The sequence below is a fragment of the Colias philodice genome, chromosome 13 (genome assembly GCF_061535455.1).
Source record: "Colias philodice isolate Cphi_HAF_F1 chromosome 13, ilColPhil1 Martin Lab GWU primary, whole genome shotgun sequence".
In the NCBI taxonomy this organism is placed as follows: domain Eukaryota; kingdom Metazoa; phylum Arthropoda; class Insecta; order Lepidoptera; family Pieridae; genus Colias; species Colias philodice.
The window spans coordinates 4,813,844-4,830,290 of record NC_143098.1 but is presented as its reverse complement, the minus strand read 5'-3'; the positions used below and the strand labels follow the sequence as shown (position 1 = coordinate 4,830,290).

Here is a 16,447-nt window from a genome sequence, read left to right as displayed (position 1 = left end):
AATAGCCTTTGGGCCCTTCTTCCGTCATCAGAAGTTGGATAGAATTCAAGCTCTCTATTTTTAAATGTTAACGTTTACGTAGTTTTGTAACGGCATACTGGCGTTTGTGTTTTTTCGTGCGTTGTGTAAAGTAAAAGTTTGTTACGTGGATAATTGTAACGGGAGTGTAGTTCATCGAAGGAATTGTGTGTGTTATCTGAGCTGCGCCTCTCTTTGTGATAATCATAAATCTACGAGAACCTCCGAGAAATCTACGAGAACCTTCGAGAATCTGCCTATATCACAAATGAGTAGGTGTTGATCACATGATACGCGAACGGACTGTGTCTGTCATGTGGAGTGTTCAGTATTCTGAAAAGTCAGTGTGGCCGAGGCAGTGTGTTTTTGAAATCCCGAGATGAACTCCCGTAGTGTTGTAATACGAGAAAAGGCGTACGAGGACGTACGATTGTCAGTATGGCCGTGTTAGACTTAAAATCTACGAGAACCTCCGAGAAATCTACGAGAACCTTCGAGACTCTCCGAGAACCGACACAAAATACGCCGAGAATCGTTCTCTTTTTCTTTGTCGATTCACTCTTGGCAGAGTGGTCGTGGTCACGTTGAGACATCCACATTGGTAGTGGAGGCGGAAACAGCTTTCCGCACGATCTCCCGCCATGTCTTCCTGTTACTAGACTGTCTGGTGCAGTCTGATACACAAATTCCTATAGCAGATTTCACTTGGTCAGTCCAGCGCATTAGTGACCTGCTTTTACAACGAGACATTTACAACGAGGCTGGTGCAGAGCGCGCACCGCCTGTCAGTATGGCCGTGTCGGCGCAACGACGATAAACGACTACCCTCAAACTACTAAATAATTAAAACTAGCGAAAGTTTACTTTGATCTTTTTAAATAAGTGGTTGATTCATTAATCAACCACTAATGAAATAATTAAATTGACGAAATAATTAATCTTTGTTAAAAATGATAAAAATTCATTGTAAAAATTCGAGTGGCAACATTCAAACTAATTCTTGTGAGTCATGGTTTGCTTTAAATGCGATCGCCCGACGGCACAGAGCACATTCACTCGCCGGCCGTCGGAGCGTTCGGAGCTCTCTCTATAATTTCGACGTAGATTAAAAAGGCAGTAAAATACCCACAGGCGTTCTACTTCGAGTATGAGCGTCTGCTCTGATGATGGTGACGTCAGATTTGCTGACGTCACTCTTTTTAAAAATAGCCTTTGGGCCCTTCTTCCGTCATATATAAAAAAAATACCCAAAAATGTAGGTAGTGTATAAAGGTTTTTGTGTATAAATTATCAACACAACATTAATATGTAAGCTCTATTATAGTGTTCGACGTGACGTGATCTAAACATCTGTTAATTGCTTTCGAAGTGATGAATCAATTTGCATCTCATTTGATGAGAGAGTACGTGTTATGAATTTTATTACATACTAGCTGTGCCCCGCGATTTTACCCACAGTGCTCCGCTCCTGTTGGTCTTAGCGTGATTATAGCCTTTAGTCCGCCTCGATAAATGGGCTATCTAACACAGAAATAATTTTTCAAATAGGATCAGTAGTTCCTGAGATTAGCGAGTTCAAACAAACAAACTCTTAGGTAAGCTTTATAATATTAAAATATAGTATAGATAACTGACTGGATACTATAGAACTAGTAGAATAAGTTTATTCCCTACTGGATCAACCCCTGCACATACAAACTAAATTTCACTACATTTTCTAATATTATAAATATACCAAAAGATAAAATGTAAACATCTTCGAATATTTCACTTTACATTGCCAATCCTTCACAACTACGAAACAGATGCGAAGACGTGAAATAAACTGAAATATTGCGTTAAAAGATAAAAAAAAATATTTGGGTCTTAGTTAATACGCTGTAATAAAACATTCGCAGGCATGTTTAGGTGAAATCCTTTGGAAAATTTACGAAGTCCAACAAAAAATACGATACCATAAAATCCTCACTAATGGGTGTTGGGAACACGCTTGAATAGGCTTTCAGGTGGTAAAACGTACGTGTTTCTTTGATATAATATTATTGCTTTGTAACTCAGCTTAATAACGAGCTTGTTTTTTGAACTCAGTAAATTTGATACCTTTTTATAACAACAGAATTTAATATCAATATACGATGGAAATACAACGATAATAATGTCGATTTTGTTGTGATCGTGTATGATATATTGAAATTTACATTGAACATTCTATAATTAGCCACTACATTCTGTTTCGATTCACTGTCAAAGGCAAAGTCGTATATGACGAAGTTGGTCTATTAGAACATGCTCGCGCTCGGAATAACTAAAGCTGTCGATCACTTGTAGGAATTTCCTTCAAAGTGACGGATCTCCCGTTCCATCCGACTTAACACACGTATAGACCGTATACCTACTGCGTAACTATGTATGTATCTTTGAAGTTAAATAGTAGTCAGAAGATCTATCATGATCACTCTTCTTGTTCATTTAGTAATATTCTAATTTCTACATTTCTCTCTATTAAGAGGAGCTTCTTTTGACATCTCATACCTTACCTAGGTAGGTACCTTACCTTACCTACCTAATATGATTTCTTTTGCTTCACTTTTTCAATTCAATCCTTTTTCAACGTTCAAAAGGCTGGTTATTCTATTTCAAGTAAAGCGGGTGAATAAAACTTAAATTAACTAGTGACTTTCCATTTTTTTAATTAAAAAGCTCTATACTCATTCCATTAATTTAAGTCATTATTAAAGTCTTCCAAGATTACAAGCAAGATAACATGATGCCATTTAGATAAATGTCATAGTTCGATCCGCTGGCCATATCCAATCAATGCTTTTCACTGCGGGCGAAATTGGGCCAATTTCGTTTCTAGTATCGTGACGATTGACATCGAGGGACGAATGAAACGAATGGAATTCTTTGTTAAACACAGTTATATCGGTTCATATAACCTAGCTGTAGTAAATGAAATTACTATTAATATGAAAGTTTCATTCAGTGGATATATTGTTGCTAGTTCGATAACTATCGTATGTATCGATATACAAAGAGACTACTTACTCTACTTACTCCACTACTTACTCCATAATAATCTTACTCCATAATAGGTACATTGTGCATAATAGTAATTTAATGTTTTTGCGGTATTATACGGAAATTTGATAGAGAAGCTAATAAACTTGAAAGTTTTCATATTAAAACCGGATATACATTCTCCCACTATTCAGCTCAAAATTTACTCAAACGATTAACAACTGGATATAAGCTCTAGAAAATTTATTATCTTATGTCTCACTTGGCATCAATTTCCTCCACAATGTTAGTGTCCTTTTGTGTTGCTTTCCTCAATAACCGCGCTTAAAAACAAACCTATTTAAATTGCTTATAATCTAATATACAACCCATAATCACATATTTTCTACGTAACAACTTATATAATTTTTTTACCCATAAAGGTACCTAAGCGTAATTAATCGATATAAGTAAGAGACTTTTAGACTGTTAGACCTTTTAATTAAATCTCTTAAATTAATAACCCTTTTAAAAAGAAATTACATTAATTAAACAAATTGATTTAGATAGACCATTATTTAAGTTAATTTCGTTTATGTGATCAGCTCAATTTGTCTTTACTTTTTCATAGCTTAATACTAAACTTTGAGACTTATTTGATGCATTAAAAATATGTATTGTACTATAATAGATGTTTGATGAGATGATGCATGTACATAAGAATGTGTTATTGTTTTAAAATGTGAATTAATAAGGAAAGCAGAAGAACATGAAAAATGAGTTTTGGATGTTGAGGACAGGTTATCTATTCATTATGAACTATGAAACTAATGAAAATCAAACAGTTGAACTGTTGCTAAAAGGTCTTGCGTAAATAGGATAAAGATAATATGAATTTCAAATTCACTTTGGGAAGACCTTAAAAATGCAGTTTGTTTTATAATTTAATGTGTACTGTGATGTGTACACTGTACATTAATTTAGATATATAGTAATATTATGATGAAACTTGAAATTGACAGAAACGAGTTCAGTTGTTTTACAATAACAGGTCCAAAGAAAATCACATCAGATCCCCACGTGACTAGAGTATAAAACTTTGGGATACACTAACAATTTGAACTTAACACCATTTTTATACTTAAGCATTCATTGTACGCACGGAGTGGTTACCGTCAAAATGGATTTGCGTTTTATGTTTTCGATCTCTGTTTTAGTGCCCCATAAGATTATGTAGAATATTGCCAGTTAACGTTCATTGCTTTTCATACGGACAGTTACTTTGAATCTGCTTTATATATAGCCGTAAAGTGCATAAAAATAAGTGTTCCAGTCACATAAATTTAACAGCTTCGAACTTTATAGGGGCGCGGCGTACTCTTTACGAAAAATCTCGTTTGAATTAACTGACTCGTATGTTAGTTTCTTAAGTGTACTAAAATACTCATAATAATAAATGTTAAAAGTTGATAAATGATTTTGAAGTCCTTTAAATTTTGCGTTATTATTATTTAGTTTTTGTACGAAGAACGAAATAATGAAAAAAAGTCAAGGTTATATTATTATTTCAATCAGAATAAAAAAATGTAGGTATTTACTAGTTATTATGAAACTGAGTGAGTTACTTCTTATCTTTATCAAATTTTAAAATCCATTTTTTATAAAGATTTTACTCAATAAGTAAAAACACGAATTTACACTTGAAACGCTAAACATAATTGGAAAATTTATGCACATTTTGATGAGTTCCACGAATTTGAAGTTGTGAAGTTTTAGATATCATTATGTTGATTATTTCCAATTAACATGTAAATAAAACGTATTCGTCGTAAATACTGAGAAATTCTCAAAATTTATTTCTTATCATTATGAAGAAAATTATTTATGAACGCCCGTAACTTTCTTCACGTTAAATGATAATTGTTATTCATGAGTAAGTGTATTTTCTCCTATATTGCATAGTCATATTATAAAAGGTAAGGCAATTTATAGCGAATTTAAAAATTAGCTTTACCAAACACGCCAAAAATTTTAAACGATTTATAAAAAAAGTGTGTGTATTTTTGAACGTCCTTTTTAATCGAGGATAAATTTTAACCTTTATACAAGGCAATAGGTAGGTACTTATCTATGCATATTATTTCCTTTCGATATTTAACAAATTGAACAATTATAAAAAAATTATACACAAGCGAAGTCAAAGTAAACCGCTAGTTGAAACATATTATTTGTTTAACATCAAAAACTGTTAGCAACCTCTTAAAAGTTTTATAGATCGATTAATTACCGAAAAATGGGATTCACGTGACAAATTCCAATAATTAATGAGCAGACATTGGCAGCCTTTGAGAACTTCTAACTACCAACTTGAAGGAACTTATAATTAATGGAGTCATCGATTTTGCCGTTCATTAGCAAGTTTTATTTCACTTGATTATAAAATGTGTGTGAAAATTTGAGAACACAACTTTAAAGATCAAAGCTAAATTGTAATCCAATCCTGAAATTTCACGTAAATTTATGTCGTAAAAGGGTTGGTAAAATAACAACATAATTTTGTCAATTTCAGATTAATTAGATTCTATTTCAATTAAAACAGTATGTCTGTTTCTGACATTTGTTGATCACGCATTAATGGAACTAATTTGAAACTAATAGTAAAGTTAATCTCAAAAAGTCGATAAACCGTTTAAAAGAGAAAACCGAATTTAACTTCATTTTACTTAAAATATTATGTTTTATAAACGTGTATCTATGATTGATTTAATTATATTATTTACTAAGCTATTGAGGCATAGAAATTGTAAAAAATAATAATATATCGACTTTTATAGCATTTAACAATACATTTTGGAACGTAGCAATAATGTCTTCCGTTCAAATATATACGGCAAACAATAAAACCATCATCCGTACGTTGAAACGTATTAAGTTTTACTGCCCTAGAACAACTTTGTGGTAGTGCAATATGGTATGAAATAAAATGCGGTTAAGAGCTCACTTTATCACGACGTTAAAATGCTGACACAGGGCTCTTAGGAGTGCAATTGAAGATCATGTATTACGTCTCGTAAAACTTAGTGGTAACATTCTGTTTTAAATAGCTCCTCATTTCGATAATAAAATAATAAATAAATAATTTGTAAATATTAATTCAACAAAACGACACACCGTATCCGTGAATAAACCGCACCTATTTATTAAAATAACAGCGCATTTGTTAAACGGGCTCAACCGCAAACAGACCTGTGAAATTAATTTCAGGTGGTCAGTTCACGAGAATTCGTTCCTACTGTAGATTAAAGACCGATAACTGCACGAACAAAGGTCAGATAAACACGAGGCAAACATCTCAACAATACCGGCTATTGTTTGGTTAATAGCGAAAACGAAAACAGTTCTAAATATACAATCGTGAGCTGCAGGATTTTCATGACCTTCATAACATAGCAGTGCTGCAATGCGGTTAGCTGGAATCACGCTAGCTTTGTCTTTTACACTGCAATCTGAGAGTCACTGCCTTGGAACGTCACGACGGTGAAAGAAAAAGAAATACATAATTGAATTACATAATTCGACTGACGGTTGTTTAAATGTTTGTGACAGGTACTATCTAGACTAAAGCGAGTGAATAATGAGCATGTTTTATTTAGTGATAAGCAATTGTAAAATATCTTACATCTGTATGATTCCTAAGCTCCTAACGCATAGAAAGGAAAAAAGATAGCTTAGTAATCTGAAATATAGAACGAGGAACGAGCAAGTTTAGTGAAAGAATAAGCTGTTATCACTAAAATAGCACTTAAGATTAAAGGAATAAAATTGATTGATTTAAAATATAATATAGATAAAAATGAAATCATTGATGTGAATACGATGGTGCATTTACCGAACAGGCAGATGTAGCCGAATGGGCTCCACACGTGCCGCCTGCAGTAGCCGCAGCCAAAGCACTGCTTCCTGGTACCTATTTAAATAAATCATACCATCAACATAAACATTCCTTGAAAATGTAACTAATTATTGAAGTATCGAAGATCAACTAATTCAATATGGAATTACTAATCTCATTTAGTTTGTTGAACATACACTACATTCGTAGACTACAAATATTGTCTACATCAAATTACATGTTACGGATATAGCAAATGTAAATATTGAGCCTACGATTATAATGGAATGTTAGTTCGAGCGGGAAATCTAAATTTAAGCCGTGGAAGGGCCTAATAGATATTTACGTACATAGTTTTATAGATTAGTCATACTACATCTAAGGCTAGATAACAATATTAGTTCCAGGTCTATTAGTTCATTCGATACGTTACAAGAAGAGAATTATTTGTCGCTAAAGATCTAGTATTTCATACATGTTATTGTATTTGTTATTGGAATGAAGGCGTTAAGGGATGAACAACGGAGAGAGGCAAAGCAATTTTGAAAAATAAACACACACCATATCTTTATCCTATGGCGTAGAATTGGAAGAACATTCTTGAACCTGTCAAAACGTTAGGACTATGGAATATGTTATCTGTAATTCCTTCGCTGCATGTTTTAAGAGTTTTATTTAGTTTTTAAACAAGTTTAAGCAAACTATGGCTATTTGCTTGAGCTAGAATCTAAATGGGATTGTATTTAAGATTTCTGTATAACATTTAATGGACACAATGAGCTTAAACATTTATCTATCCATTAAGACAACGGCGTACCTTCAACTGTTCTTGTTTGTAGTCTGGCTGATACGGGAGCAGCATTCGTATTTTTCCCCAACGATTGAAGAAAAGTGTTATAGCGCCAATCCATATGATTAGCACTAATACTACTAACCCGATCTCCACGCCTCTGATCTAAATTCAAATGAAAATTCACATTAATTCAATCCGTTATATCATTTTTCGCTATCACACCCTTTACGCTCCAGAAATCTTACCGTAATTAATCCAACCTCATTAAATTGCAAATCGTGACATGCAAATTAAATCTTTTACTGAAATATTTGCGTAGAATTTGTTTCTAGTGTAGACTGTTTAGTGTATAAAAATCAGGGTATATTTACCGTAGGGAATGTGGGCGATGGTTCGGGTGGAGACACGGAGGAGCGGGGTAGCTCTAGCCCCCCGTCCTGCTGAGGCGACGTACGCGGGGGCTCTGTACAGACACGATATCGGCATTAGTTGCTAATGCTCCACTATTTTCTTAGTAATTGTGACAGCTTTGCAAGGTGTCAAATTGATGCGGTCGGAACATTGCCACGTGGCATTGTTCTATCCAAACATTCGTATGAAATTTATTATAGTGTACGTTATTATAAGGGTCGTACTGACATGATGATAATATTGCTGCACTAGCTATAAGTTGTTTCATGTTTGTCGTGTTAAGAACAATTTGTTTTTGTACTATCAGCTATACGCAGGACTTTTGCATTACCCAGACTTTTAAAATAATAAACTGCTAAGCGCATAAATGCATATTTATTAACATTAAATATATTAAACGTTTAAGCCAAACTTGAAGGAAACTGAAGCCAAATATAATAATACTTATATTATACAGTAGATTAAGTAAATTTGTACGAAATTAGCTTTTACTTTACCTCATGCTATTTTAGTTTGAGTTTAAATGGACCAAGAATGAATATTTAATTTTCCGTAACGTAGACCGTATTAATTTCACAAAATTCCTAATGGATGTATAGGAAATAAAAATGTCTATTTCTGATAATTTTGTCCCAACTTAACAAATTCGATATATTTATCGTGCTGTTGTTTTATATTTGTAAGTATATCTGTACTTTTGTTTATTTTTAAATTATATCGTTATATAATCATGTCCGTTTAGTAGGAGACATGAAGCAAATAATTACTATGTAAATATTATCGACATTTTGCGAGTTGTAATGTGCGAAATGGAATAGTGTCACATTATTATTAGTATGTAAATTACTCTCATGATAGTATTTGTGTTCAATTACTCGTTACATTTAGATACAACTCGATTCCCATATTATGCATTTAGTTGCAAATCAAGGAAACTAAAGCGATATAGAGTATCCTTCATCTTAATACTATTATAAAGGCGAAAGTTTGTAAGTATGGATGTATGGATGTATGGATGTATGGATGTATGGATGTTTGTTACTCTTTCACGTAAAAACTACTGAACCGATTACAATGAAATTTAGCACACATATAGAGGGTAACTTGGATTAACACATAGGATAGGTTTTATCCCGGAAATCCCACGGGAACGGGAACTATGCGGGTTTTCCTTTGAAAACGCGGGCGAAGCCGCGGGCGGAAATCTAGTTCTTCATAAATTTAACATAGTAATCTATATCTATATAATAATGAATGTGTTGCTAAGCGTAAGATTATCATTAACACTTTTTTTAAGGCACAAGCAGGTTCTTTTATAGAGAAAATACGATAAACGGGCAATAGGGTAGAAGTTAGAACAACGTCTGTCAAGGATTAGCTAGTTTTTAATACATTAAGATAATAACAGGCATTCCGGTATAATAATATCTCAAATAAGAACCAAGACCATAGAAATCTAAACAACAATATTTAGATTTCTATGACCAAGACTTTCTTATGCTTTTGATAGAACACGCATATTATGTTATTTTTCCTTACATTAACTTTGAGAGGCAAGATCAATTTTAAAAATAGTTAAACAACAATAGCGGGAAAGCTCAAGAATGCAATTTAAGTGCGGTATTAATGACTTTAGTAATAACATCGTTGTTGCTAATGGGCGTATATTAAGGGGCTTACCGATAGTAACAGACTGTAAGAGCTAAATCATCGTTACTGTACTAGGTACCTATTATGTGGATTGTGGATATTTACTTTGTTTATAACAAGAATTAATCCATAAACCTATATAAAAACCAAGTCTGCATCTTTCTGATTTATTCGAAAGCCTAATAACACAAAGTTATTTTTATATATTGATATTTATATACACCGTATATTCACCGTTAAAAAACCTATTTTCGTGTACCCACTGTCACTCTCACGACTGAGGGCATTAGGGCATGCCAAAGAAATATACATACATACATACGCCATATATACACTCTTAAAACATAACCCTCCTGTTGTCGCAATCGGGTAAAAAATTTATTAATTTAATGGATCATATAATGAAATATTTAATTAATATTTGAAAATTATATTCAGTTCAGTTGTTTTACGAATATTTAACGTACCACAAATTAAATTTTACTTTAATAAATTTATTTGTACGCTTTATCAGGAAACGCTACAAATTGAATTATAAATACATTTGCTAGCAATTTTGTTTTTAGGATTCCGTACCAAAAGGGTTAAACTCTATTACTGAGACTTCGTTGTCTGTATGTCTGTCTGTATCCAAGCTGTATCTCATAAAGCTTGATAGTTAGAAAGCTGAAATTTTCACAAATGATGTAAGTAATTCTGTTGCCGCTTTAACAACAAATACTAAAAATTAAAAATAATCCCCCCATAGTACGGAACCCTTCGTGCGCGAGTCTGACTCTTGGTCGGTTTTATTATATCTTTTTAGTCACTTTGAGCATTACGACCGGACGAGGCGAAGTCAACCCATTTAAATATAAACAACAAAATAAAATTTAATTTAAAAATTTCCCCGTCAACCGTATTCGAGGAAAGAGCACTAATTAGCGAGTACTTTCTGTGGCCAGACACAATCACAACTTTGTAATATTAAATTACGTGCATTTTATTTTAAAAAATGTGACTCACTTCTTATTTTTCGCAGTATATCTATTATACAAGTAGTTGCAAGTGTGTATTCTGTGATATGGATTGTTTCAAATCAAACATTTGTAAGAGATTTTAGTTATATTACGAAAACAATAGATAGATTCTATCAAACACGTGGTAAATGAGCAACTAAATTATTCCAATAATAGTTGGGATAATTTTAGACATAGACTTATATAATATTAATTACTATTATTGCCATGCCAATGACAATCGGTAAATAATACACATCCACATGCATTGTCACTGAACCGGAATAATTTGTCGATAACAAACAATTTTGTACCTCGAATCGGCATAGCTGTTCATGACATTCCAATTATCTTGCAAAGGGACTATTACATTTTGTATTCAAAGTCGAAACACGCTTGTAAGTACCTTGTTAAGGATTATGAGTGTTCTTCAAATTTCTGTCTAAAATTTTAAGAAGTACGTACGTTAACTTCAAAACTGAAATACATAATAGGTATAATTATGAGGTTGCATATCCTTTTAAGTCGTGTATTTTATTCTAAAATTCTCGTTGCTTTATATTTTCATAAGCAGGAGTTATTATTTGTCATTTGGCCGAAGGAGTGTGTTTAGAAAATATAATAGATATACGATAAAAGATATAAAATTATTGTAAGCAAGATAATAATTATTATTTTAATAAGTAACTTTACTAATTTTTCATTTTATTTATTTAAAATTTGGTAGTTGTACCTTATTTGATTTACCTTCAATCCAACTATTTGGTGACACAGACTGCTTAAGAAAAAAAACAACAGCGCGAATTTCAAATTTGGAATTTGTTAAATGCGTCGAAAATTGTACCGCGCTTCAATCAAACTCCTTGGTGACACAGACTGCTTAAGAAAAAAAAACAATGGCGCGAATTTCAAATTTGGAATTTGTTAAATGCGTCGAAAATTTGTACCGCACTGAGTAACCGCAGATAAAAACGATTTTGTTTTTCGTAGGTATGTGTTCCCAGTGATTATTGAATTTATACTGCAACATTTATAGTGCATGAGTAACGTGTATTTTCAGAGAATTCCTTAATCCGTGCATTCCTTACAATTCATAAAATCTAGAAGAGAGAACTTTTGATATGTGAAATAAATATATTTTATGTTACTGCGTTTCAAAAGTTTGTTTCTTCACCAGCTCGTTTTCCAGGTATGTAATTGTATTTATATTTTTAAAATAGAGAAATATTATTAAATACATTAAGCATTTTGTGTTTTTATATTACGCTAGGCTTTATCTTGCTTAAAAATGTAAATTAACATGAAACCCTTAAGCTAAGCATAATTTAAAAATGCAAGAATACAAGCAATTTTCCAGATCCATGATTTCCAGCAGTTTTTACCCGGCAAAATGATAAATTTACATTATTATGACTGCTGCTTATTCATTATGAATTTTAAGTCTTTTTACTGTGTTCCATGGCTTAACCGCAAAATTATAAAGTAAAATATTTTATAAGAGCGTTAAAAATGTAAGTTAACAAATATTTTGGCGAGGAAACAATTTTTACAAATATTTAGGTAAACGAAGCCTGCAATTTTATGTTTAGGTACCTACATAAGTATATTTTTATTAACAACATACAGTGGTGGACGTTTAATTAGAAACACGTAACACGATGAAGTAGTCATCAAATTTATTTACATTTGTGTATTAACATATTAGAGATTAAGCATTATTTCATATGTAATAGAACACCCGTTTATCTAGTTTTATAAGAAATTGCTTAATTTTAATCAAACGTTAGCTTAAATTAATAAAATTAAACAACTTTAAGTGAAGTCTGATTTTCGAGTATTTTCAGTCTGGACAACAAATTAGAAACAGCATGGTTCGAGTGTTCCAAAGGCAAAACCTGTTGAAATGCCGCCAATATTTTTTTCTTCTACAAATATTTGCACCGTTTTTTAAACATTCCATCTAAAAGTTTCTGAAAATTAATTTGCCCTGCAGTATAAATAGGTAAAAGTAAGATTTGTGACCCATCAACAAGAAAAATAATTTTAAGCTTACAGTTTGACAAAAACTAGAGTTACAGGAAACTTGCAAATCATTTAGAGTGTTCGATAAAAAGATATTCAATGCTACAGTTTATTTAAAAGAGCATGGTACTTCTGATTAAGTGCCTAAAAAAGCTCGACCATGAAAAACCACTGCTCGCGAGCATAGGCAAATAATTCTTTTCGCAAAAATGGATCCATTTAAAGGTTCCAATTCTATTAAGAAATATGTTTTTGCAAACGTGTTAAAATCTCATACCGTTGTAAAACAACAACGGCTTTACCGTTGTAAAGCCGTTGTTGTTTATAAAGATTATAACAATCTTAAAACAACCCCATACGTGCCCATACTATACTGTTTCCTCTGCCATGCTGAACTGTTTATTTATTATCTAAGGCATGGTTAACTGAACGACGCGCGTATGCTTTGCCATCAGAATTGATTAAATTAATTTTAGTTTCGTACCAAAATAAAACTTTTTCACTGGCGGACTGTCCACGAACAATATTTCTTAGTGAATGAAAATCGTTGTTGTCGCTGTACTGCCTAGTAAGAAGCTGTACTTTCCTGGCGTCTCTTCCAAAAAATGTTGCTTGCGAACCGATCTCATCGACACATTGCGAGGTTCATCTTCGGAAAAAACTAATTTTATAATAGAATTTTAACTTTTAAATGAATCCATCTTTGCCAAAAGAATCATTTGCCTATCCTCGCGAGCAGTGGTTTTTCATGGTCGAGCTTTTCTAGGCACTTAATCAGAAGTACCATGCTCTTTTAAATAAACTGTAGCATTGAATATCTTTTTATCGAACACTCTAAATGATTTGCAAGTTTCCTGTAACTCCAGTTTTTGTCAAACTGTAAACTTAAAATTATTTTTCTTGTTGATGGGTCACAAATCTTACTTTTACCCATTTATACTGCAAAGCAAATTAATTTTCAGAAACTTTTAAATGGAATGTTTAAAAAACGGTGCAAATATTCGTAGAAGAAAAAAATATTGGCGGCATTTCAACAGGTTTTGACTTTGGAACACTCAAACCATGCTGTTTCTAATTTGTTGTCCAGACTGAAAATACTCGGAAATCAGACTTCACTTAAAGTTGTTTAATTTTATTAATTTAAGCTAACGTTTGATTCAAATTAAGCAATTTCTTATAAAACTAGATAAACGAGTGTTCTATTACATATGAAATAATACTTAATCTCTAATACGTTAATACATAAATGTTAAATGAATTTGATGACTACTTCATCGAGTTACGTGTTTCTAATTAAACGTCCACCACTGTACCTATTGTAAACAAAGCATAGTTTGCAATATCAATAATGATAATATTTAAACGATCGTTTTATCCAAGATCTTATATCGAATATTATATGAGCATTTCTCTAGCACTATATACATACAATTCGTTTAGCAACACGTAATTAAAACCGATGTACTCGCTAATACAGGAATAACACACCAAAAGTGCATCAGGAAGATCAGCCGCGGTAAATGAACTATCTGGCTGAGTGCCAGCTTTGTGAAATTTTAACACCGCAACGAGTAATTCTCGTATTACAAAGGGCATGATGAAGATAAACAGCTTTGTCTCGTGCCAAAGTATTCATTGTACCTAGTCGATATGACCTGAATTTATAGACCTTATTGTACTGGGTTTATTGCAATGCATTAAATTATTTATCGGTTCCTGATGAAAGCGGTTTATATTTACTTTATAGGACTGAATGGTAGATATTAAATAATCATAAGCGTATTTTATTTGACTAAGAGACTATATTAACAGGAAATAGCTGCGATTTGCATCTCATTTAGAATACGGCTTCACAGTTCATTAATTGGGATAAAAAGGTTTTATCATGCAGTAACTACGCTTTCATCTGACTGGTTAAACACGTATAGATTAGAATTTAGAGACATATAATTTTATATTTTGATCAGAATAATTATTTAACACCTACTATTTTATTGAATAATGTGTAAGTAGTATTAGTTGAACAATTTTTTAATTTGATTTCATTCGATGGGTAGGTAAATTTGCTTACGTTTAAGGTAAGGTATAGTGCCACAAACTTATCTGACCCGGTGACAGTGTCACTGATGTCGCTTTCTTTTATATAAACAAAATATTCCGTATGAAAAGTCTGTGAAAATGTGACATTTCAAAATGGCGGCACGTAGTTCCAGTTTTTGCCACCGGGTCAGATAAGTTTGTGGCACTGTATATACAAATCTGACGTAAATCGTTCTTCCACAAACGCTACTTTGAACATTACTGCGCAATAACTAACAAATTCCTAGACCTTCCCATTAACAAAGGATACGCACTTGCAAACAGTTGTTCGTTAAAATAAACAGTATAAACAAGGGAATTAGACTTGCCCCGTTTCGTAAATGTCTCCAAGGACTGAACACACGCACGGGTATCACGCAACAGGTGCATGGAATTATCATTTCGACCTGTACAAGTGTCATTGACCTAGTTTTATTAATTAATTAAATACGTCATCATGCAAAGAGCATTGAATGTGTAATGATGGGAATGGATGATCTTGAAATGCAATGTTAATAAACTGATATCGTTGAGTATTGGTAGGACTTAGCAGGGGAAGAAATTTGATCTTATGTCCAACTTCACTACATAGTATAAAACAAAGTCACTTTCTCTGTCCCTTATGTATGCTCAAATATTTGAAACTAGACAACGGATTTTGACTCGGTTTTTTTTAAAGATAGAGTAATTCAAGAGGAAGCTTTTAGTATATAATTTAATTTAAATGGTTTTAGTCAAATCGGGCGAAGCCACGGGCGGAATGCTAATATGTTATAAACTTGAAAGTTTATTAGATAGAACGTAATAACACACAGGATTATCACATATTATATGTATTATGCTATTGTTAGCGGATGTACCTACCACCTACACAAGCCACAAGGGAAGCCGGGGGCTATTCATTTAACGCACATTATAAGTTCGTTTCTAGTAATTAAAGTCCTATTATGGACTATTAATAAAGACGTACAAAACAATGTGACACATTCCTTAAAATATTAACTGTTAATATTTGTTGTACAAAGTTTATATTGCGAGCATTTCTTAGACGAAAACAGTCGTGAAAGTGATGTTTAGAAATGATTAATGACGGGGCTGCCGGGCTAAAATGTTCCATATTGCTAAGTATAAAATATGTACAGAGTAAGTCATATAAAATTGTTTGTGGAACTGCGAAAACAGTTTATAAATGTTGGGAATGTTAAATGCAGGTACGTTTTTTGGGCTTATTAAATTTTAAAATGAATTAGTGTGCATTTTAAATTTATTTTTATATAAACAAAAATATTATCCAATAAATCCCGAAGTGGGTTTGGAAAAGTCCTTATTTATATTGGATGGATATTTTAATAGAATGATAAACAGTCTTATACTGAAAACAAAAATCCTGCTTCACATTTTTTCCAACATTTTTGTCACTGAAAATGATTTCATATTTGAGCTACTCTGAGAATATCTAATGAGGCATAAGCCCTCAGTAATAAAAAAGAAAAATCACTTAATTTCCTAAGCAATTATTTTAACAAAACAATGAACGTTTAAACCTTTTGTTGTCATAACTTTACTACCCTTATTACTAAAGAT

The 16,447-nt window shown here is 32.4% G+C and overlaps 1 protein-coding gene across 2 annotated transcripts in view; it reads right to left on the bottom strand.

Annotated features, from left to right (window-relative positions):
• LOC149483348 (uncharacterized) overlaps nucleotides 1-16,447 on the bottom strand; it is a 74,368-nt gene that overhangs the window by 13,882 nt on the left and 44,039 nt on the right. For both annotated transcript variants that reach the window (XM_089702416.1, XM_089702417.1), the window contains exons 5-7: nucleotides 8,075-8,166; nucleotides 7,728-7,865; nucleotides 6,908-6,985 (exon numbers count right to left, since the gene is read on the bottom strand). In XM_089702416.1, the coding sequence (XP_089558542.1) occupies nucleotides 6,908-6,985; nucleotides 7,728-7,865; nucleotides 8,075-8,166 (308 nt within the window). The remainder of the gene's footprint in view (nucleotides 1-6,907; nucleotides 6,986-7,727; nucleotides 7,866-8,074; nucleotides 8,167-16,447) is intronic.